We start from the raw sequence: 22,250 nt of genomic DNA, 5'->3' as shown, positions 1-22,250 counted from the left end.
GTTAAACAATAAAATGAATCCTCAAACTACAACTTGCACAATAATTGTATGCTAAAGTGTAGCAGTAGTCCATACATCTCTGTCCATATTGGTCCGTTTCTCTGTTTTTCACTAACTGGGAGAGCCACCTCAGTTCTTCCAGGATGGGTGGAGCAGGTTTGTTTCCACCCGGATCATCACTTCTTCCCTGGACTTTCTTTTTGGCCTTCACAAACCGATCTCTATCTGGAGGAAATGACCACTGGCATTACATACATTACTTCAGCATAAACTGTTTATTTCTGTTAAGTTTTTTTCTGCTTCCAGTTGTTGAAAACATATTTAGTATATTACATCAGCACATTTTAATACAGAGATGTGGGCTGGTAGAAAAGTGTTTGCTTGTATGTATGTTTGACAAACGAGCCTCGTCCGATATTTGACCCATTCTCCTTTGCAGAAATGTTTTATTTCAGCCATGTTGGGGTCTTTCCAAGATATTTAAGGTCATGGCATGATTTTCCCCATCATGTTACAATTTTTATTTTTTGCTTTAACCTCCATTTTTCTGTCACATCCTCACCTACATAGCACATCAGGTTTTACATTAGAAGGTGACGCTGCTCCATCAGAAATCCGCTTACGGATGACGAGTGGCGCCCCCTGTTGGATGGCGGCCAAACTATGTCAAAAGAAGTCGTAATCGATGGAAACTAATGTTAATCTAAACCATTAGTCGACATCCATAATAAAGACTTTATATATTTTTCCAAAAAACTACTTTTAAATGGAATAAACTGAACCAATAGAAAGAGACTACTGCACCAAACTGACACCCAGAGTAGATTTAATTTATAGTTCTTTAAACCGTTTGGCATCACATCACAAAGCAGCGACCAGCTGGACACAACTGGAGCAAAGACGAAAGTGCGTTGGAGACAGCGGGACAGGAGGCGGCGTCCAGAGTCCTTTCTGTCGCGGCGTTTAAATCTGATGATGGAGGCTCGCGTTCTGCCGTTCCTCCACCCTCCGGTCGCCCTTTGTCATACCACCTCCTCTCTTCCCCGCTCCACCACCTTCTGTTGGAGGCCCCGGCCGTAATGGCCGCGCCGGGGCCCGCCGCCTCCTCCTCGACTTCTGGCCCGGCTGTCGCGGTGCTGCTGTGGGAGCCCGGGGGCCCCGATGTGGTGCAGGGCAGGCCGGTAGGGGCCCCTTCTTCTCCCTCGGTGACCCCTGGCTCCATCTTTTGGGCCCTCAGAGTCTAAATCAGTTGGAGGAACCTGCTTCTCTGGTTCCTCCCCCGGCCCGATCCGGCATCGCGTCTGTCGGCCACCGTCTCCCAGAATCATCTGTGATTGGTCGGTGCAGTCTGACAGCGCGAGCCGCTCCAGGTGCTCTGCGATGGGGGGGCCCTGCCCAGGACGGGGTTTGGGTCTTCCTCCTCTTCTTGGCGCTCTGGCCTGGTTCTGGTGCTTCTGGGCCTGGAAGCCTGGGAGCTGGGACAGTCCGGGAACAAACCGCTCCGATCGGACGCCGGCTTCATCAGAAGAGGAGGAAACCGGGGGGGTGGGGGACGCATCGACCTCCGGGTTTACGTTTTCAGACACTGGAGGGGCCTGCAGGGAACAACAGAACCAGAACCAGAGGCAACTCAGACTAGGCCTGTTAGGATTACAAACTGTCCCAGAAGTTATTGCAATAAACAATATTGTTGTTTCAAGACCTTTTTCAAGTAATGCAATATTTAATGCCATAATAATGTAAAAAACTCTCAAACATCAATAAGCTTTAAATTCTAATGGACTGGAATACATTTTAAATATGCAAAATAAACAAACAACAAATAAAATTATTTAGTCTCTCAACCTCAAAAAGACTTAAGATTTCTGTCCTCCAGTTTTTGGTAGAAAGAAAGAAAAGAGAAAAATGATAAATCATTGAGTTGATTTTAATTTATTGTGCAATTAATTAATTTCGCAGCTTATTTTTTTCAACAGCTTCACACCTTCAGAAATCCATTTCACACGTTCTGTCTGTTCCAGAACAAGAGGCGTCGCTAAAAACCAGCTGGAGGCTTCAGCCACACAAATTAACAATTAATATAATCATCAATTCTGTGTTATCAATTTAATCTACAGTTGAAAACGACTAAATCTGATAACTTATTTTTGGTCAGGATAGTTCAGATTAGCTAAACAGCAGAAAAACTGGAGAGCTTTCTTTCAATTATTTTTTAAATCTTCTAATATGAATGTTTACGTTTCATCAGAACTTGTTCATCAAAGTTTAATCATTTCATCTTCAGAGGACAAACCTCCAGAAGTTGGCGGTTAATGGCTTTTCATGTAGCCTTTGTTGTGGTGGCTTCTTCTTCTGTGAGCGGCATTTCAGCCCAGGTTGATACATGGCTTGTTTTTTTTATTTATATAATTATGGACATACAAATGAATGGTATTTCAATACCAGATGTGCTGTTTCTTAGTGTAATAGCAGTTAATTTACACTAAGAAATGTTGACAAATGTTGAAGAAATAACCTCAACTGAATCTTATAAGGCATAATTTTTGCTTTGGCTGTTTTTTTCAAAGGACATAGTTAGATTGTTGTACGTAAATTTATGAATTTTAATCATTCGATTTTAAGGAATAGCAATTATTCTGATATGTAGCCAATAACAATTACTTTAATAAGTCTAACTGACCTGAAACAGGATGTTCTTTTTTAGCTATTGATATTCAAACAGTGGGGAAAAAAGTAGGTTATGAGTGTAAATATGTGGTCAGTTTTAATGATTTAATTAGACTTGATGAATTAATCAGCTGGCTGAACGGCATCCCTACCTCCTGGATGTGGATCAGGAATCGGTTGGATTCCTCCTCCGTGTCGATGATCCCGCCGTTGCACCTCTGCTTCTCCAGAATCCTCTGGAGCTGACCCCACTTCCTCTGAAAGTCGGAGCCGATCGCCGCCTGATCGAGCTGACAGGAAACTGCCGTTAGACTCCTGACCGCTACGGTCAGCACATCGGCACAAAAATATGCAAACACATAAGAGAACATTTACTCCAAAACATTTCCACAAAGAAAGGCATACATCTCCGAACTGAAAACTAGAATAATTTCTAAGATTATGAAGTGAGAAATTTGCAGGAAGTTCTTTAAAACTCAAGTGGTAAATCTAGGAGATAAATTAGTTTTTTAAGCACTTAGTCTGTTTTTGGAAGCAGTTGTAACCCAAATGGAAGTGCAAAATGTGAATTTTGCGTAATAGGTCACCTATAAAGTTTTTTTATACAAATTTCCAACCTTTCAACATCAAAAATGTCCATGTTTTCTGGCTAAAATGTAATCGTCTGTTGCCAAATATTTTGTGTCTTTTACCTACAATAACCCCAATACCACGTTGCAGCTCAGAGCTGCTCCTGATTAGCTTCATGCTAGCTGTGTTTACCTCAGGCAGCTCCGGTGCAGGAGACTTTAGAAGCTGGTTTCTGTCATATGTGAGAGGCTCCCTGCAGACCGGACACACCACCGTCAGCTCCTGTCAGAGGAGAGTCCAGATTTAGGAGGATTTGGATGAAACTGAGTTTTTCCGTCCAGCTGCTGGTATCTGACCTGAACGCTGCTTCCATCTCTGGTTTTATCCTCCTCCAGCTCCTTCTCCCTCTGCCGCAGCTCCCGCTCTGAGTGGACCACGTAGCGGCCGAGGCAGTGGGAGTGGAAGTAGTGGTAGCAGCTCGTCTTGGTGAAGGTCTCTCCCTCCTGAGAACCGAAAACAGGAATAAACTCACATCAGAACTGCAAAAACACAATCTTTTCTTGATTTAGCTTCTAGTAGAAATATCTTAGTACACTTGAAATAAGACAAAACTAACCTACCAGCAACTTTTATGCAACATATAAGAGCTTATTTTTTGTTGGTTAAGAAAATTGATTATTTCATTTGTAACATGGGAAAATGTCTTGTTTTAAGTGAAATAATCTGCCAGTGGAACTTGTACTTAATTACTCAAAATTAAGGACTTAATGACTTTAACCCTCCTGTTATGTTCGTTTCTAGGGTACAGCAAAAATGTTCGTGGGTCAATTTGACCCAGGGAGTGTTTAATCATGCAATAGTGTCAGAAACCAAAAAATTCCTCCAAAACATTTTTGTATCTGATTATTAACTCCAATACTAACCATTTCAATCAATATTTGTGCAATGATGTTTTATTATTTCTCAGAAATTAAGGATCAATGACGACAACCTGCTCATTTACTCATTTGGACATAAAAAATGGAATTTAGATTTTTAATGTCCAATGAAAAAAACCTAGACACAAAAAAACAATAATTTCCTTGAAGTTGACCTTTGGTAAATTATTTTATATTATACTTTTTTTTTTTTTACCAAAGGGTGATCTTTATAATTGAACTTGAGACACACATACTGTTCTGGGTCAAATTGACCCGCTGATTAAAATCAAGATAAATGAGTCATGCAGAGAGTATTTATGTTTTTCTCCACTTCTGCTGAGTGTCACTCAGTGTGGGTGGAGTTTGTCCACAGGAACAGAAAAGATTCCCGTCAAAGGTTGTGTGAACACCTGCTTTCTCGCAGTTTCCTAGTGAAGTAAAGAGAATAGTGAGAAAGTGGGCTTGTGTGTGTGTGGTTGCGTGTGTTTGGGTGTGAGTGTGTGTGTGGTGAAATATGGTTCATAACTGCAAGGAAACATATAGAATTGGACATTATAAAATCTTTTTTTGCACTTTAACCTGACTGCCGGGTCAAATTGACCCGAACAGTATCGATGTAAAAAGTAGACCTAGGGTTTGGTACAAATGTGTAAAATGAATAAATTTTCAACTTATGTCTAGAGTGCACCTATTAAGACAAATAGAAAACGTTTCATGCAAAAAAAATGCTTCTATTTATTTTTTTTTAATTTGTAAATTTTAAAACGGGTCAATTTGACCCGGAACATAACAGGAGGGTTAAACAAGCTCATATCTTGCTGAAAAGTTACTTATAATTTAGTTTTGTCTGATTTCATGTGCATTGTAAAGTAGACCAAAAATACCTGGTTAGGTTTTGTGTTTTCGCAGTGAGAATAGACCTGTCACGATACAATTTTCCCAAAAGTTATCATGATAAACAACAATATTGTTGTTTTGAGACCACCATAATGGCAAAATAATGCAAGAGCATATTCTCAGAGATCAATAAATTTTAAATTCTAATGAATATTTAAGACTAAAACTGGAAGATATTTTAAATATTCAAAATAAAAAAAAAAAACGGAAACTACAAAATGAGCACTGAAATCTCTGTAAACAAAAATATCCCTTGAAAAATCAGCTAGTTGAGACCAAAGCACCAGTCTGAAGACTTTTGTCATCCAGTTTTTGGTAGAGAGAAAAGAGAAAAACAATAAATATTGAAAATGGAAATTATTGAGCTTATTTTAACTGATCATGTGATTAACTGATTTATTGTGAAAGGCCTAAGCGAGCAAATTTAAGGCATCAGGTTGATGACCAGATCTAACCTTCAGGGATGGAAACACCTTACCTTGAAACCATAAAGGCATATGACACAGTTCCCATGAGGAATATTGCTTTCAGTCAGGATTTCTTTAGCTTTCTGTGTGGATATAAAGCAAACCAGAGGTCACAGAAATGACTAAATTTCTCCAATAATCACATTTTTATTTAAAGCCGTTATGTTCTGACCTCGATGAGTTGATACAGGACCGGAGAGCCGAGCCAAGATTCAGCCTCCGCCTGGAGACACTTCTGGACGCTGCGCAGAAACAATCACATCATTATTAAAAACCGAGTCTCTGGGCTGCAGCGACGGTGGCGCAGGAAAGTTTTTACCTGCCGAGTTTATCGTCGGAGAGCCCGCGCGGGTTATGAATAGAGATGACCGGAGACGATGAGGGATACTGAAGAAATGGAACAAAGAAAAGTCGTCAATCACCTTTAACCCATTCTGGACTAATGACGCTAATTAGCTTCATACCTTTCATATTGTGAATGTAGTCAAATGGGGGAAATAGACACTGCAAATTATTGTTCATACTATTAGAAATGCTTTGATACCATCTAGTGGTCGAAGTGTGAATTACATGTTCATGGAAGTATGCAGTGATTGTAATTCCGATTACAAAATAATCATCATACTGAGTTTGAAGAGTTTGTGTCATTCCTTAAGTGCCTGGTGAATCCAATTCACATCATACCCAAATTTACACTAAAGTGGCTGCAATATTCACATGTGATTGACATCAAAAACACACAAACTCAGATTGGAGGCAGAAAGAAAGGAGAGAAGGGTGTAAATTCAGGAGCGGCTCAGCTGGGTGGGAGGTTGTGGTACCTGCAGATCGAGGCTCAGAGTCAGAGTGAGTCGGACAAACTGGGAGACCGAGTCCTCTGCAGTGGATGGATACAGAACCAGACTCACCTGCCAGCCCCTGCAGCAGCACAAACAAGACACACAGGCTAAATGCTACAACTTTCAGACCACTTAATGCATCATAACGACTGGAAAAACCAATATTATGTTTTCTGATCTTTACGACCTGGAAAACACCATCATAAACATAAACTTATATCCCTGTTCAGCTGTTTGCAAACAATAGCTCAGATATAGAACCAATAAAGATTTCAAGTTATGCTGCGAATGAACTTTGACCTCCAACATCTTTCTGATATACTTAATGTTTCAGGTGATATTTATGGGTGATTAATAACATTCTAGATTATTTTAGCCTTTTTTTATAACAGTTTATTCCATAAAAAGCATTATTTTCTGTCCAGATCCCAGCAGAGCTGCTGCTTCCTCACCCGTCCTCTCTCCTGTCCACCTGCAGCTCCTCCAGGTAGATGGACTGCAGCACCTCGATCTCAGACTGAACCCTGTGAACACAAACAAACAAACTTTCAGCTGGTTTACCGTTTTATTAACAGTAAAGCTAACCGGTTAGCTTCGCGTTAGCTGGAGGCTTCGGCATATTTCCAGGTATTCCCATGGAAACAGCGGCCAGTTTGGCGCTGGAAAAGGTAAAACAGGGTCTACTTCTGTCATTTGTAATCTGTGAACAAATATCAGAAATATTGACAGCAAACTCACTCGGACTCAGCTGCCATCGTGATGTTTCTGATGTTAGCTGGAGATAACCGGAAGTAGCCTCAGACTTTCAAAATGATGGCTTCAAAACAAGGGCTAACATTACGTAATGATAACAGATGTACTATCGTAGATGCTACACTGAATTAGATTAAGAGAACCTGACCGCAGTAGGCGTATCTAGTGGAACTGTGCTGGACTCCCTCTACAACACAACACCCCTCCTTGTCCTGTAGAACAAATGCGGCAGCGCGTCCGCCATATTGTGAGTGTCAAATTCGCTTTGAGAACCAAGAACAGAAATGAACCGTGCACTAGTTCTACTAAAATGGGATATATATATATATATATATATATATATATATATATATATATATATATATATATATATATATTTCTGACATTTAGGATTAAAATTTTATATCAGACATATACACACATTAAAAGTACTCATGGGGTTGACATTTCTGTATAAGAAAATGTATTACTTTGTATTTGTCTGATGTAACATTTTAATCCTTAATGTAATATTTTAATAGGAAGCAGAAAATCCTGAATAAATTTAGTCCATATTAATAGAACCTATTCATTTCAATAATATTGTAATTGTAATTAAAAATCTACTACTTTGAGTCACTGACTTTGCAGCTATCTTTCCTACTGAGCAAGCACATGGCAATAGTGGGAAGGAACACCCATTTTGAATTGAAAATATTTCCAGCAGAATCAGAGAACACATCAGTGATGAGACTTTGGGTTTTGAGAGAACACTGAAAAAATATCCCATACAAGCCCCGACTTATGCTAAAGGCTAGCAGGACGCAGAGCTAATGGCTCCAGAAGCTCAGTTAGCTTTCCTGTAATGGTTAGTTGATTCTGAGCTGATTCTGACAGAATCACAGGAAGATGGAAACTGTTTTCCTCCTCCAGTAGAAACTGCCTACTCTTTTACAAATGTTTCTGGTTACATAAAATCTGGAGCTCCAGACTGGAAGGATGAGATATTCAGCGCGCTGCAGACACAGGGGAACAGGAGACGGGAGGCAGAGGCATTTAAAACAGCGGATGCCGAGTGGGTGAAGATTGGCATTATGAGCGCGTTTGTGTTGCCTTCACTGCTGGCTGTGTAGGCGGACTCCATAGAAACCAGAGCTGGCTGCAAAAAGGATCAGTATGGAGTGTTGAGAGATGCTTGCCCTCAAAGCTGGTTCCTCTTTTTTATTTTATTTTTTCAAATGAAGCTCCAACTTTAATCTTTTATTAGCTAGTTTTTCTCTTTTCCCCCCTCATATTATCTGCATCTTCCTCCTGAGACATGTATCTCTGTACAACAGGGGGACTTAAGAGGAAAGGCTTTCGCAAAAATGTTCATTTTTATTCATTTGTCCTTTAAACGTGTTTTCTGCTTTTTGGTGTTTTTCAACAAGACAGAATCTAAATCTGGTGTCAGCTCTGGGAGGAAGTGGAGCAGAAAAGCTGCCTGGGAGCTGCACTTAATTTCACTCACTTCTGTCGGCCTGATGCTTTTCAAAGACGGATTCTCCTTCAGGTTTACTCCTACGATTCAGTCTGTGATCAAAACGACAAAACACACAGAAATATGCAATATAACAAATCAAACTGGAATGATTAATCCAATTAATCATGATTAATCGATTATTGAAATAATTGTCAACTAATTTAGTAATCATTAACTGGAATATACAGACTCAAAAAAGGTTAGTGACTGAAAGAACAATAGACCCAAAACAGTATTTAAACCAAAACTTCACAAAAATATATACATTTAGCATTTAAGATAACTAAAACCTTTTTCTGTAAATATTCTACACAGAATTCCTCTTTGAATCTATTTGCATAAAAATATGTCTTTTTTATCTGATTAATCAGTGGAATTATTGATAGATTAATTGATTATTTTGCAGCCCTAAATCTGAGAAATTGAAATTTAAGATTATCAAAATATTTTTGCATTCTTCTTCTTTCATCATCTGTATAAATATGATAATTAATTTTAAAGTACAGAGCTATTGCTGATAATAATTCCAGTCTCTTTTCTCTCTCATTGTTGAATCAATACCTTTGTTTAGCTGTGTTATTAAAAGTGGAGGCCACTAGGAGGCACTAGAGAGACCAGAAAGTTTGACGGAAAACGAGAAAAATGCAAGACTAAAAAAATTTAATCTAATAATTTTTTAAATAAAATGCTAATTTGTTAAATAGTTACAATAAATTATTAACATTAGTTAAAATAAGTGTAACTTTAGCTTGGTTGCTAAATATTTAGTTTGGAAAATAAATATTTAGTTTGAAACAAAATATTTAGCTTTCAAATTCAATATTTACATGTATGTTAGTCTGACATAAATGTCAGTTAGTCTGACATAAATGTCAGACTAACATGGTGAAAATATGACTTTAAAAACTTAACACCCACATTTTTTAGAGGCTAAATGAAGCAAATTATTGCTGTTACTTTTTACTGTGTAACCTTCATATGACACCCCATTCTTCTTCTTCTTGTTTCACTGCACAGCAAAACATCAGATCAATACGTTCATCCATCTATTGATTTTACTGATCATTAATTATTAAGATAAACTTTTGCTTTTGGTTTTAATCTGCATCACACACTTTTTTCTGAGCATCCCAACAACCTGACGGTTTCTGTTGGCGCTCTGTTTACTCCTGACCACATGGTGGCAGCACAGAGCAGCACATTTAGCTTCCACAGACAGAATAAAGTCTTATTCGTGGACTAGATTAGACTGTTGCAATTCCAGCAGAGGTGCCACCTCTGCAAAAGCTGTCCCGGCCTCTGATCTGCACCCAAACATCCGAGAGCGGAGGCAGGAACCGGTGGAAGAGAGGCAAGGAGCAGCAGATGTAGGCGGTGGAGAGGAAAAGATGTTCCACTCCAGGAGGCTGTGTGGGTGTTTGTTGCGCTCGACGGATTGCAGGGATGAGCCGAGCTGCTGGTGGAGCGTTTCCACACCTGGCCTGCAACAGATCCCAAACATCCAGTCCTCCATCTGTCTGTTTAAAAGCCTCTCTAGCTGCAAAAGGATGCTGAGAGCACTCAGACGCCCGCTGATCTCCACATGTTAATGGGATTCAGAAACAACCGAGCTATAAAATATTAGCAGCTTCTCATCTGTCTGTCTCAATAAGACTTTATAGAACAACACAAAGGGTAACTGAGATGAGAAAGGAACATTTACACACATTTTACACCTGCAGTTCTCTGCTATGGAGAATCAAAACTGATATATTTAAAAATGAAAGCTGAAATATATTTAATTTGTTTTCTCTTTACCTCGGTTGGTTAGCATCACACTCTATTTGGCTTCAATAAAGATGGCGAGGGGCTTATCAGTGAGCTGAAGCTTTGCAACTTCATTAGGAAATGATGCTATAACTCCTGACTTTATTAATAATGCTGTTTCTAAAGCTTCTAAGATGTCCTTCTTTGCAGAGGAGCCCAAAGTCAGTTCGGTCCTTGAGGGTCGGCATCCTACATGTTTTAGTTCTCTCTCTGGTTTAACACACCTGGATCAACTGATGGCTCATTAGAAGGCCTAAGAAGAACATTGACATGCTGGAAAGGTTGTTGCTACCAACATGGAGAGAACTAAAACATGCAGGATGCCGGGCCTCCAGGACCCACTTTGGGCTCCCCTGCTCCAGTGGATGAGTTGGGATATCTGTCCTCTTGAACCAGGTGTCAGAAGGTCAGGCTACGTCTCCGGTTCATGAAGAGGTTTCAGAAACATCACGAGATGAGAGGCGCCTCAGAGAGAGAGCAGGGAGTGTATCTGTCCAGTCAGGCAGAGAGAGAGACTGAGAGCTTCACAGACACGAAACAAACCAATGACCCTAACTCAGATCATCTGGCCTCTTCACCGTATGTTGGTGTCCGCCATGTCAAAACAAATGGTTCAACAGTCATTTCACCCATTCAGTCCTGGTACAACTGATCTGGTCTTTATTAAGTACTGACAAGTCAAGTTTGTTAGTATAGAAGGCTGTTCAAAGTGCTTCTTATTCAGTAACCAATCATGCAAGAAGCTATAAACATCACATTTGTCAGAAATCATCATCATCAATCAAATATACATCAAATACTGATCAACGTTTCACGTTCTTCAATAATTCTTCAGGAATTATGTAAAAGGTTTCTGAAGTTCTTGAATCATTCAGAGGTTTGCTGCCTGTTCTGTTTTAATGACATTCCTCTCTGAGTGACTCAGAAAAGCTCTTGATGATAATTCACCAAGGCGACGTGAGAGGCAAAGCGCCGCTGCCTTTCTCACCTCTTAATTGGTCAGTGTCACTTTCGCCCGGCGCTCGTCTTTGTTCCCAAGGAAACAGCAAAGCGGTTTTCACTCAGACTGCAGCAGAGATGCTGGTTTTGGCTTTGCAAACAGCTTCTGAAAAGACTTCCTGCTGAAGATCACATCTTACCAGCATGTTTCCATTTTATAACGCTGACCTGTTGTATTACGTTTCCACGGCTACCGGCTCTCTGACGATGAGGCTTTTGTAACACACGAGCCTGCTGGTGCTGCTGAGAGGAAGGAGCACCTGGAAACCTGCTGCTGAACTTTCATAACCCAGACCCCGACAACGAGCTGCTTCCTCCCAGTGAATTTGATTTCACATCCAGGAAAAACATCACAACCCCCCTTCAAACACACACACACACCCACACACCCTGCCTCCAAAAACAAATGAAATCTGAACTTCACTGAATAATCGCCTGAAACTGGAGAGATTTACTGGAGGAAACAGAGGAAGAAGATGAAACTTTAAAAACTGGTTTATTGTTTACAAAAATAATAAAAAGAGCAACAAAAGGGTTAAATTAGATGGATGGATGAATGAATGGATGGATGGATAGATGCAAGGATTGTGGATGAATACATCCATCCAATTACCCATTCATGGATGGACGGATGAAAAAATGAATGGATACAAGGAATTTCAACAACACCTACACTTAAAAATAATTTAAAACCAAAAGTTGTACTAAAAAGATTTGTTTTTTGGTTGTCCTCCCCTTCTTACGCAACCAAGATGGATGACATCACCACGGCGTTCCATCACAGAAGACGACTCCCCACGGAGAGAACAGCGACTACGAGGCTGATTAACGAGGACAAAGTGTCTAAAACCTGAACATTGATTACAAAATGTCAAGTTTATGTTCCTGCATCATGTGCTCCACTGGTACAGGAATCACCTGGATAGTTGTGTGGTTATAATTTCAATAAAAAAACATTCAACTTGACATTTTAAATAATCGGACAATTTGAATGTTATTCTGAGACTTTGAGAAGAAAAACTTATGCTTATTTTATAATAAAATTACTAAAGTAAAATATTTACTTTTATGAGTAAAAATACTCTTCAGGTCATTTCCTTCACTGCAGCGCCCCCACAGGCGAGGAGGGGAACTGGTTTTTCTGTTTTGACTTGGTGTCAGGGCCTGTTCAAGCCTTTTTGCGGCTTATTTCCACAGCTGCGAACAACACCAAGATATTGACCTAATATTTGTGTAATAACTAAGAAAAATATAGAAAATACTTTTTCATGTGTGCGGCATAACTCGCACACGACTTGGACCAGCTACTTAAAAGTGAACAACAGGAGCTGGAAATGTAGCAAATATTACAATGTTCCCTCAGCCGGAGAGGTGAGCTCCACACAAACATTTTGGGGGCTGAACGAGGAGGAATCCGGAGCTCAAAGTTGTGCGTTGCTCGGGTTGATTGTGTGACACATGCCCTGATACCCTGAACTGCATTCCTGGTGCAGGAGGCCTCCAGCATGGGGGCTCTGCTGTATCCCTGCCTGCCTGATTTAATCACATTTAAAGGAAGCTGCAAGCCGCGGAGCCGGATTATAGGAATTCCTGGATCAGATTCTGGCTCTCACATGGCAGGACACGCTAGTTGCTCACATTTCAATCAATCTGGTGGAGATGAAATCTGTGGAGCTCTCACCAAAGTTTTAGAGTAAAAAAAGTAAAAGTACTTGAGTATTAATCTTTCTGAGGACGTTTTATTTTAAGAGAAATAGCTGTACTTTCTGGACCTTACATTTTCTCATATTCTTTGTTACATCCATGATGGAAAAAAGTATGAAGGAAAAAATGCACAGTTCGCACAAAAAGAGTTTTATAGTGTCTGTGATTCAGCGTTCAGTTGGATGCAACCAAAGCAAAGCAGAAGAAGAAGAACAGACTGCAGCATGAGGAAAAACAACATGGATGGAGACTTTAACCTGCAACATCGCAAACAACAGAGGAACACATTCAGAGACGCAAAACATTCTCCATTTAAAAAATCCTCAAAACTCGACTCAAACTTTGATTAGTGACAAAAGTGCTGAGTTTGGTGCAATCTGACTTTGATTTGAAGAAAAACTTACGTCATCAGGATTTTAAAACATTTCTGTAGAAAAAAGTAATATATTTTTTATGACTCGAACTTTCTAAGTATTTTAGACTTATCTAAAGTCATTTTATATTTTTTACATTACACAGCAATACCACAAAATCTTACCTAGTATTTTTGGTCTGGTTTCTAGCACAAATCTCTTATACTTTAAATAAAACAATAACTTTCTGCAATATATAGGAGCTTATTTTAAGTCAGTAATTCTTTAAATTTGGTTAAAAAGTTTAATTAAACAGATTATTTCACTTATAACAAGACATTTTTCCCATGTTGTAAGTTAAATAATGACAATTGAACTACTACTTTTTATTAATATTTAATAATTATTTACTTAAAACAAGCTCCTATATCTTGATGAAAAGTTACTTAAAAATTAGTTCTGTTTTATTTAAAGTATAAAATATTTGCACTAGAAACCAAACCAAACATACTTAAGATTTAGCGTTTTTGCAGTGAACCTTTTACGTTTTAAAGACATATCAAAACTTGTACTTTTTTACTTCTACTTGAGTAAAAGAGTTCAACACGTACTTTTACAAGAGTATTTTTTTTCATACAAGTATCTGTGTTGTGTGAAGTAGAAAATGTGAGAACTTCACATTCGCCTGTTGCTCCGCTCCGCTTTCCAGCTGAATCCCGCTCCGGGTTTTCTCTCCAGCTTGTTCCCTACTTTGAAAGTAGGTCACTGTTTGCTTTGTATTATTTAGCAACTGGAATGATTGTGCAGTGAGGGATCTTGACTGTGATCCTGGTGACATGCAAGCAGCCAGGCAGCAGCTCGACGCCCTGCCCAAACTCATTTCATATCTGCCCATGGAAAGGAGAGGGGATTTTCCCCTTCAGCCTGGCTTCCTCATACCTCAACTGCAACCTCAGTGTCTGACAAACAGAGGAGGTCCGTGCAGAAACAAAAGCAGAAGGTGTCAGAGTGCACGCCTGGGGACATGAAAGGCTGAACCAGTGCAGAGGTGAACGAATGCTGAGTTCAGTCCGAGTGTGTAGAAAAACTTGTTTTTCTTCAAATTATTTAATTAAGTGAAAAGAAACTTAAAGGCAAACTACTACTGCAACAAGGAGGAAAAGAAAAAAATCATATCTAAAATTATTAAATTGGTGTATAGTGGTGTGATAGAGATAAAAGAAAGGAAAAGATGATTTTAAAGTTTCCAAACTAATTTCATTTCCCTGAAACGCCTCTTTAAGCAGCAGAAAGCCTTCCTGCGGTCTGGAGAACCTACAGTGAAGGGCTGGACTCTAATGAAAAGAGAAAAAATTGTTATTTTCCTTTGATCCGACTGAATTCATATTAAGTCCAGGCCGGGATCCGAACCTGGAATGCAGGGCTGTTGCATAACCCAGAGGACTTTGGATGACCCCCGGGGGATGCACTTTCCATCCTGTTGCTTTGATTTGACTTATTTATTCCAAAAAGGTGCAGCTTTGTCTGCAAAAACACCAAATATTACCAAGTATTTTGGTCTAGTTTTTAGTGCAAACAAATTAGTACACTTTAAGCAAAACAAAACAAATTTACAACTCTGATTTTTTTGTGATTTATTGGGCTTGACGTCATAAAATTGGCACTAAATTTCAATTTCAAATTGAGAAAATATAACATTATTAGATTTTTGAAGTATTCTGCAAAAACATTGAATCTTACCAAGTATGTATTTAGTTCCTAGTGCAAACGTCTTTTACACTTCATAAAACAATACTAACATACAAGTAACATTTTAGCAAGAAATAAGACTTTGTTTTAAGTCAGTAATTCCTCAATATTGATTTTAACAAACGACTATTTCCACTGGTAAATTATTTCACTTAAGGAAAAATGTCATCCAGTGGAATTAGTAGGTTACTTAATCAATATTAGAGAATTATTGACTTAAAACAAGCTTCCTTATCTTGCAGAAAAGTTATTTGAAAGTTAGTTTTGTCTTATTTCCGATGTAATAAGATACTTGCACTAGAAACTGGAACAAAAATACTTGGTAAGATTCGATGTTATTGCAGTGAGCGATAAAACCTTAATATTGCTAGAATACAAAAATGCTAGTTTTGCAGGCAGATTAGTTAATTTATAATGTGGAAAAATTATCATGTTTAAGTGAAATAATGGAACTAAAAATTTTAAATCCACATCAAGAAATTATGGACTTGTAGGTCAGTTTGACTTGTTTCTAGCGTAATGAGACATTTGAATAAGAAACTGGACTGGAAATCTTGTTAAGATTTTGTGTTTTTGCAGTGTGGATCTCCATCAACTCTCTTTTCTCAAGAAAAAGATGTGAAACCACATTCTGAACTGAGATGTCAACAAAGAATGAGTGGAAGATTTTCAAAAAGGTAACGGCAGCCTCCTGCTGCTGCAGAAAAACACCTGGAACTCTGTTTGGTTTTCTAAATTCAGACAGAAAAATCTATTTTTATGTATCTGTGTTTACACCGAGCTGCAATAATCCATGTGAATAATATCATAATCAGTCTGAAATTTTGTTTGAAGGAACTAAATATATTTCTCTATATAAGATTTAATTATCCTTGAAATAAAGGTTATGCTATCATTTTTATTGGGAAAACTTGTTTTTCTTCAAATTATTTAAAATTAAGTGAAAAGAAACTTAAAGGCAAACTACTACTGCAACAAGGAGGAAAAGAAAAAAATCATATCTAAGATTATTAAATTGGTGTATAGTGGTGTGATGGAGATAAAAGAAAGGAAAAGATGATTTTAAAGTTTCCAAACTAATTTCATTTCCCTGAAACGCCTCTTTAAGCAGCAGAAAGCCTTCCTGCGGTCCGGAGAACCTACAGTAAAACAGTGAAGGGCTGGACTCTAATGAAAAGAGAAAGAATTGTTATTTTCTTCATAAAATAATAGATAAAAAATCTTCCACTAGTAGAAGTCCAGGGAAAAATACCTGAGGAACACAAGGAGACAGGCTGGCGCTAACAGAGAGCTAATTTATGCTACGTTCACATAGCAAGGCTTGATGCTCAGTTCTGACTTTTTGCTGAAATTAGATTTTTGATCTTTTACATGTTTTAGATTAATTCACAATAGGACATATTTTGCATTTTAGGTTTCAAAGGTCATCAACTGCAGAGAGGCTTTCTAATATTCACAAGATAGAGAGTTTGTTCCTGAACAGGGAGGAAGTTGATTAGGAACTGGGATGTGAAATGTCAGAAATACGGAAACAGAAATGCAAAATAAAGCAGACAACCCGACATAAATGAGACACAAAGCAACAGGGAAGTAAAAGACAGATTTTCAGACAAAGGTTGTTACTACGGGGAGAATAAAGACGTTTGAAAAACAAAAATCCGATCAAGAACCACCCTGATGGGAGCGGCTGGTTCCTCTGACCCGGTTGATATTTGGATCCAATCACTCACCCTTAAAAAAAGTCAGAGTGGCGCTGAGCTCATCAGAGGTATGGAGGAAAAAACAAAAATAAACTTTGCAGGAACATCACAAAAATTAGGGAAAGATTAGATGTTTAGAAACACGTATCACAATCACATCTGGGAAGTTATTCTGATTTGGTTCTGCTCTGGACAAAAAAAGAACCCTTCTGAAATTTCTCTTTTTTCCTGTGTATTGTGTGTAGCCCAAGTACGGAAGAGGAACACTGAAAAAAAAAGAAAAGAATTCTGATTTTTATCTCAGCAATCTGGCTTTAATTTAACATTTTTGACTTTTTCTCAGAGTTCTGACTGGAATCTCAGCATTTAGGCTTTAACCTTAAATTTCTGACTATTTTCTCAAAATCCTGACTTAATGGCAGATGGGCACTGTGATGTCATGGCATGACAAAACTGCCTCTGGTCAAAAATTTGCTTAAATTCATCATATTCCTCCAGAAAGTTTGTTGTCCTCCTCCACAACTTGCGTCTTGGTCATTGAAGCTGGTTCCTCCCATCAGCTTTAAAGTCAGAAATCTGAGATTAAAGTCAGTTTTTTTTTCCAAGTGGCACTAATCTTCTTCCATACACAAATCCGCATAAGTCTATATGAAGTAGATATATGTAGAAATGTTCAAAATGTCTGGTTCTGTTTCTGCTGATGGAGGACGTTGGGTTGCCATCATCTGCAGGAAGATGCAACAAATCTGAAGGTTTTATTCAAAGAAACGACTGGAAACTTTTGGACAAAGTTTTCACAAAACAAGATGTGCAAAACTAAAGTTTTCCCCACAGTTTTAAACATTTATAAAGCTGTAATCGGTAGCCCCCCCCCCCAGGATAATTACATAGCTTTTTGTGTTTGTTAGCTCTTCTGTGGAACTTTGCCCAATCTGCTGAGCTCAAAATATCCCCAGTTGAAAGACCATAATTCCAGTTCCAGTCAAGGTGGAGATCGCGTTGCAGAATTTTCCAGATTCTGTTTTTTTCCACAACTTTAAGTTTCACTGCAGATTGTTTAAGTATTCACACACTTTACATGTTTAGCCTTTTCCCACCCCAAACATCTGGGCAATAAATCAAAGTAGAAGAAAAAGAACATGTAGTTAAGAATGTTTATTACAAATAAATATCAGAAAAGTGTTTTTTACTTAGAATTTGTGGTGAGACTTGAAAAGTGATGTTCACAGATGTTCTTCACAAACTGTAGAAATAATAAATAAAACAGATTTTTATTCTATGTAACCTTTTAATTATTGGACTAACAAGTTAGAGCAATCTGGGTGAAGAAAAGAAGAAAAAAGATCAATTCTTATGTTGTAAATTAATTGTTTGGCCAATTTGCAGTAGAAAAGGGCAGTTTTATAGAAAACGTTTTCTCCTTCCTGCTCCCCATTATTTGTAAAGTAAATAATCTTAGAGTACCGTCATGAAGTGAAGATTAAATCTGTGTATAAACTGACTGAATATTTCCTGATTTCAGCTTCATCACTTAGAAAAATACCATAAACTCCTTTTTGGGCCTCATAGAAACCTATAAACAACTGCACTGTAAAACAACGAGCAGCTTCAGTTGAAAATAGTCAAATTAAACGGAAAAGTGTTTGACTGCAATTAGGACCCAAATCAAAACATGCAGAATGAAAGGTACATTCTGTCTCCTTCTTTCTTCAAGAAGGGAATTCATTATTTTCCACAGCAGCTGCAGAAAATAAAAAATGTCTGCTGATGTGAAGCTGCTGATGTGAAGCTGCTTCCTGCTGCGACCCTGATGACCTTTTCATTTCCTCGTTAGATTATAGACGGTCACAGGCAGGACTTCATCTGGCTCTTTTTTAGCCTCAAACTTTCTTTTTTCCTGACTTTTAAAAATGATTAAAATAAAGACAGAGTAACAGCGTGTGGATCTTGATAAAAAACTCGTTGAGCTGCTTTAAAACATTTCTGTGGTTTTGTTTTTGACCTGAAGTGAAACGGCTCACCCAACAGGTTCAGGTGTGTCACAGAGAAATGCAATTAAACATAAGTTCAGGTTTTTAGCTGAGATGGAAAGAAAAAAACACATTAATGTTTTGGTTTCATGCATTTGTTACTTTAAGGCAGAAATGGTTACATTTTTTAATACTAGCCTTCAGATTATCCAAAATCCTGCAGCAAGACTTCTGATGAGACATAAAACTATTTTTCTTATGTATTTTGTCTCTTATTGGCGCAGAAAGAACCTCTGACCTGTTTATTCTCCTTCCCAAAGCAGGAAGACGTTTATCTTCAAAGTCTGAAGGAAAGAGCTTCAAAACCAACAAATTTCTCCACATTTTTATAGTACTTTGTCAAATTTTAACAAACAAAACAACATTTAGCTCATTAAGTCATTTAAAGGGGCGGTATTGTGTATTTTTCAGGCAGAAAATAAAATTTTAAAATTAAATTAAGTAACTATGTTACCTTCAGTTGCTTTAAAATGACTTAAAATACATTTGACTTCACAACTGAAATTGGGTTTCTGTCTCTTTAAGAAGCTCCTACTCTTTAGCGCATCGTCACAATAACACGCCCCCTTGTGCAGGTGTTTGCTAATTGCTGCTGCCACTAGTCTAGAGGGGCTGAATGGAAGTAGGCGGAGCTTTGTGACAGCATGCGTTTTGCATAGCCGAATGGTTGCCATGGAGATTAAATGACCCTCAAACATGCATGAAAGGATCAAAGCAACATTTTGAGGTATGTTTTTGATGAGGGAATCACATTATTTCAGATGTAAAGCTGAAATAATACCGTCCCTTAAAGGCTCCGGCAGCAGCAGGAGGAGCTCAGGTGTTTTCAGCGGGAACGTTCGGCCCACGCGGCTCACAGCTGAGGTTGTAACAGCTTCTGTTCTCTGTCTTGTTCTCTGTGGGGAACAACAGGAAATCCTCCACGGCGTCCCGCAGAGCGGCGGCTCTGCTCAGGAGAGACGACTGTTTTCTGATTCGTTAAGGTTTGTATCCACAGAGGAGGATTCAAGCCGTCTTCTCTGATACACAAACATTACATTCATAGTTTTATGTCTTTGTAGTTTCTTGTTACTTTGTCTATTTTGACATTTAAGCTGCTTTTATTTTGGATATAAATGTTGTATATACATTAAACCAGACCAGCTAGAATTAGTAAAATACTAAGAATAATGTTTTAAAGTCAAACTAGTAGCTTTCTTTAGAGTTTGATACAGTTACAATCTAAACTGCATGACTTTAAACTTACATTTTCTTCTCACCAGAGTTTGCTGGGGTTTGGGCCCATTCCTCTCTACAACTTACCCAGTTTAACTGGTTAAACTCCTAAATCTCATAAATCTCCTCTGGGCAGGGTTACCATGTTTACCCAGATAAAGTAATCAGCTACTGATTACTGATTGATCCTTTATAGGTGACCTAACATGCAAAATGCAATGTTTATTTCTTGTTTCACAACTGGTGATTGAATGATGTCCCCAATTGTCACTTTGTTTCTGACATGAAGTATTCAAATAAACTCTAACGTTAGCTTTAATATCCACTTCTTACAAATTTTTATCCTTCTATTTGGATCTCTGCTGCTTCTAGAAATAATCTAACCTTTTAAAAAACACCAAGGTTTTTTTTCTTTTGGTGTTTGGAAGAAAAACTTTCTAAAAAACCTCCCATATTACGACCAATATTATGGCAGTTACCTAGCAACCCCAGCTGAGCCACCCCGTCACCTAGCAACCGAGGCAGAGTTCCAGCACGTTAAGTCGGCTGCTGTTCTTTCTTCATAAAACGTAAACAAAATGAGCGGTGTTAGATTTTAGCAGTTGTTGGATTTCTGTTTTGTTTTTGGCAAAAACCTTGAGACATTTCGCTAAATCAGGGGCGTCCAGACTTTTTGTCACATGGACCAAAATCATATATATTCTTCCTTCCCAACAATGAACTACACCAGAGTAAGTGGTCTTATTTCTTGTTGTATAGAAATGCTTTAATTATAGTTGATCCAAATGTAAAAAGGAATTTGCGGGTTTGCTTCGATAAAAGAAACGCGTCTGGTTTTCAAAGTTATTTAGGTCTCAACTGAAAAAGAAAGACACAGATTTGGTCTTTATTTGAAAAATGCTTCCTGTATTTATCCAAGTTTGGCAAATTCACGATTTGGGCAAAGTCACAGTATAGACGTGGATCTTGCAGGAGAAAGAGAAAAGCCTGGTTGGTTAACGACAAATACTTTGTGTTGTTGCCAATATTTTCTTTTTTTTTTTTTTTTTTTTATTTATATTTTTATTCAAAAAAAGTACAATGTAAGGTACATAAAGAATACAGTAACATGAATTAAATTTGCTTTATCTTTTAACAACCCGACCCCACCCACCCACATTCAACAGAAAAGAAAAAAAAAAAAAAAAAAAAAAAAAAAAATGACGGGGAGCATTACGTGTCGACAATACAACAATTTGTCATCATCAATTATATATATATATATTCATACATACATATATATACATACATACAAACATATACATACACATCTTAGGGCTCTATAGGCTTATGGAGGTGATTCTATATTTTTAAGATTTTTAAAGTATTCCATCATAGGGTCCCACACCCTGTGAAATTGTCTTGTTGAGCCTCTAATAAAGTATTTAATTTTTTCTAATTTCAAGAGAGACATTAAATCAGTGAGCCAAACCGAGACTTTAGGTGGTTCAGAGGATTTCCAGAGTAAGACTATAAGTCTACGGGCTACCAAGGAAGCAAAGGCGAACGCATTCATTTGATCAGTGGATAGCATGTGCTCCTCAAACAATACTCCAAAGATGGCCAATCCTGCAAACGGTTTGATTTTGGTATTAAATGCTTCATTCAATGTTTTACAGATGGATGACCAAAATTCGGTTAATTTCGGGCAATTCCAAAACATATGGGTCATATTTGCTGGGGCAGAATGGCACCGCTCACATCTGTCATCAATGTCCTTATAAATTCTTGAGAGTTTAGATTTAGTATAGTAAGTTCTATGGAGGATTTTTAACTGTATAAGGCTAAGCCGTGCACAGGACGATGTTCCATTGATTCTTTCCAGAGCACGTTCCCAGAAATGTTCAGAAATAACAGAACCAAGTTCTTCAGACCATGCAATTCTAAGCTCATCTAGTGTTGTTTCCTGAAGAGATGTTATTATATTTGAGATGTTTGCAATGTGCCTCCTGAGATACAAAGGGTTACGCAAAATCCTCTCAAGCCCCGAGTCTGCTGGAGAGGCAGGAAATACTGGACTTTGACTTTGAATAAAATGACG

The 22,250-nt window shown here is 38.2% G+C and overlaps 1 protein-coding gene and 1 long non-coding RNA gene across 2 annotated transcripts; one reads left to right on the top strand and one right to left on the bottom strand.

Annotated features, from left to right (window-relative positions):
• Positions 1–256: 256 nt before the first annotated feature.
• rnf25 (ring finger protein 25) lies at positions 257–7,296 on the bottom strand. The gene is made up of 10 exons (XM_032588243.1): positions 7,099–7,296; positions 6,813–6,884; positions 6,343–6,439; positions 5,841–5,908; positions 5,694–5,763; positions 5,533–5,604; positions 3,594–3,740; positions 3,430–3,519; positions 2,820–2,957; positions 257–1,595 (listed from the first exon to the last, which is right to left on the bottom strand). Exons 1-10 carry the CDS (start codon positions 7,113–7,115, stop codon positions 1,023–1,025), a joined length of 1,344 nt encoding a protein of 447 aa, XP_032444134.1. The 5' UTR covers positions 7,116–7,296; the 3' UTR covers positions 257–1,022.
• A 7,014-nt stretch (positions 7,297–14,310) lies between these two features.
• On the top strand, positions 14,311–21,172 carry LOC116735921 (uncharacterized). Its single transcript, XR_004342457.1, has 3 exons — positions 14,311–14,524; positions 15,805–15,902; positions 19,868–21,172. It is a non-coding gene; the product is annotated as an uncharacterized LOC116735921 (long non-coding RNA).
• Positions 21,173–22,250: the final 1,078 nt, after the last annotated feature.

This window comes from Xiphophorus hellerii, chromosome 16 (genome assembly GCF_003331165.1).
Source record: "Xiphophorus hellerii strain 12219 chromosome 16, Xiphophorus_hellerii-4.1, whole genome shotgun sequence".
Lineage (NCBI taxonomy): Eukaryota > Metazoa > Chordata > Actinopteri > Cyprinodontiformes > Poeciliidae > Xiphophorus > Xiphophorus hellerii.
This window is presented reverse-complemented; position numbering and strand designations above follow the sequence as displayed.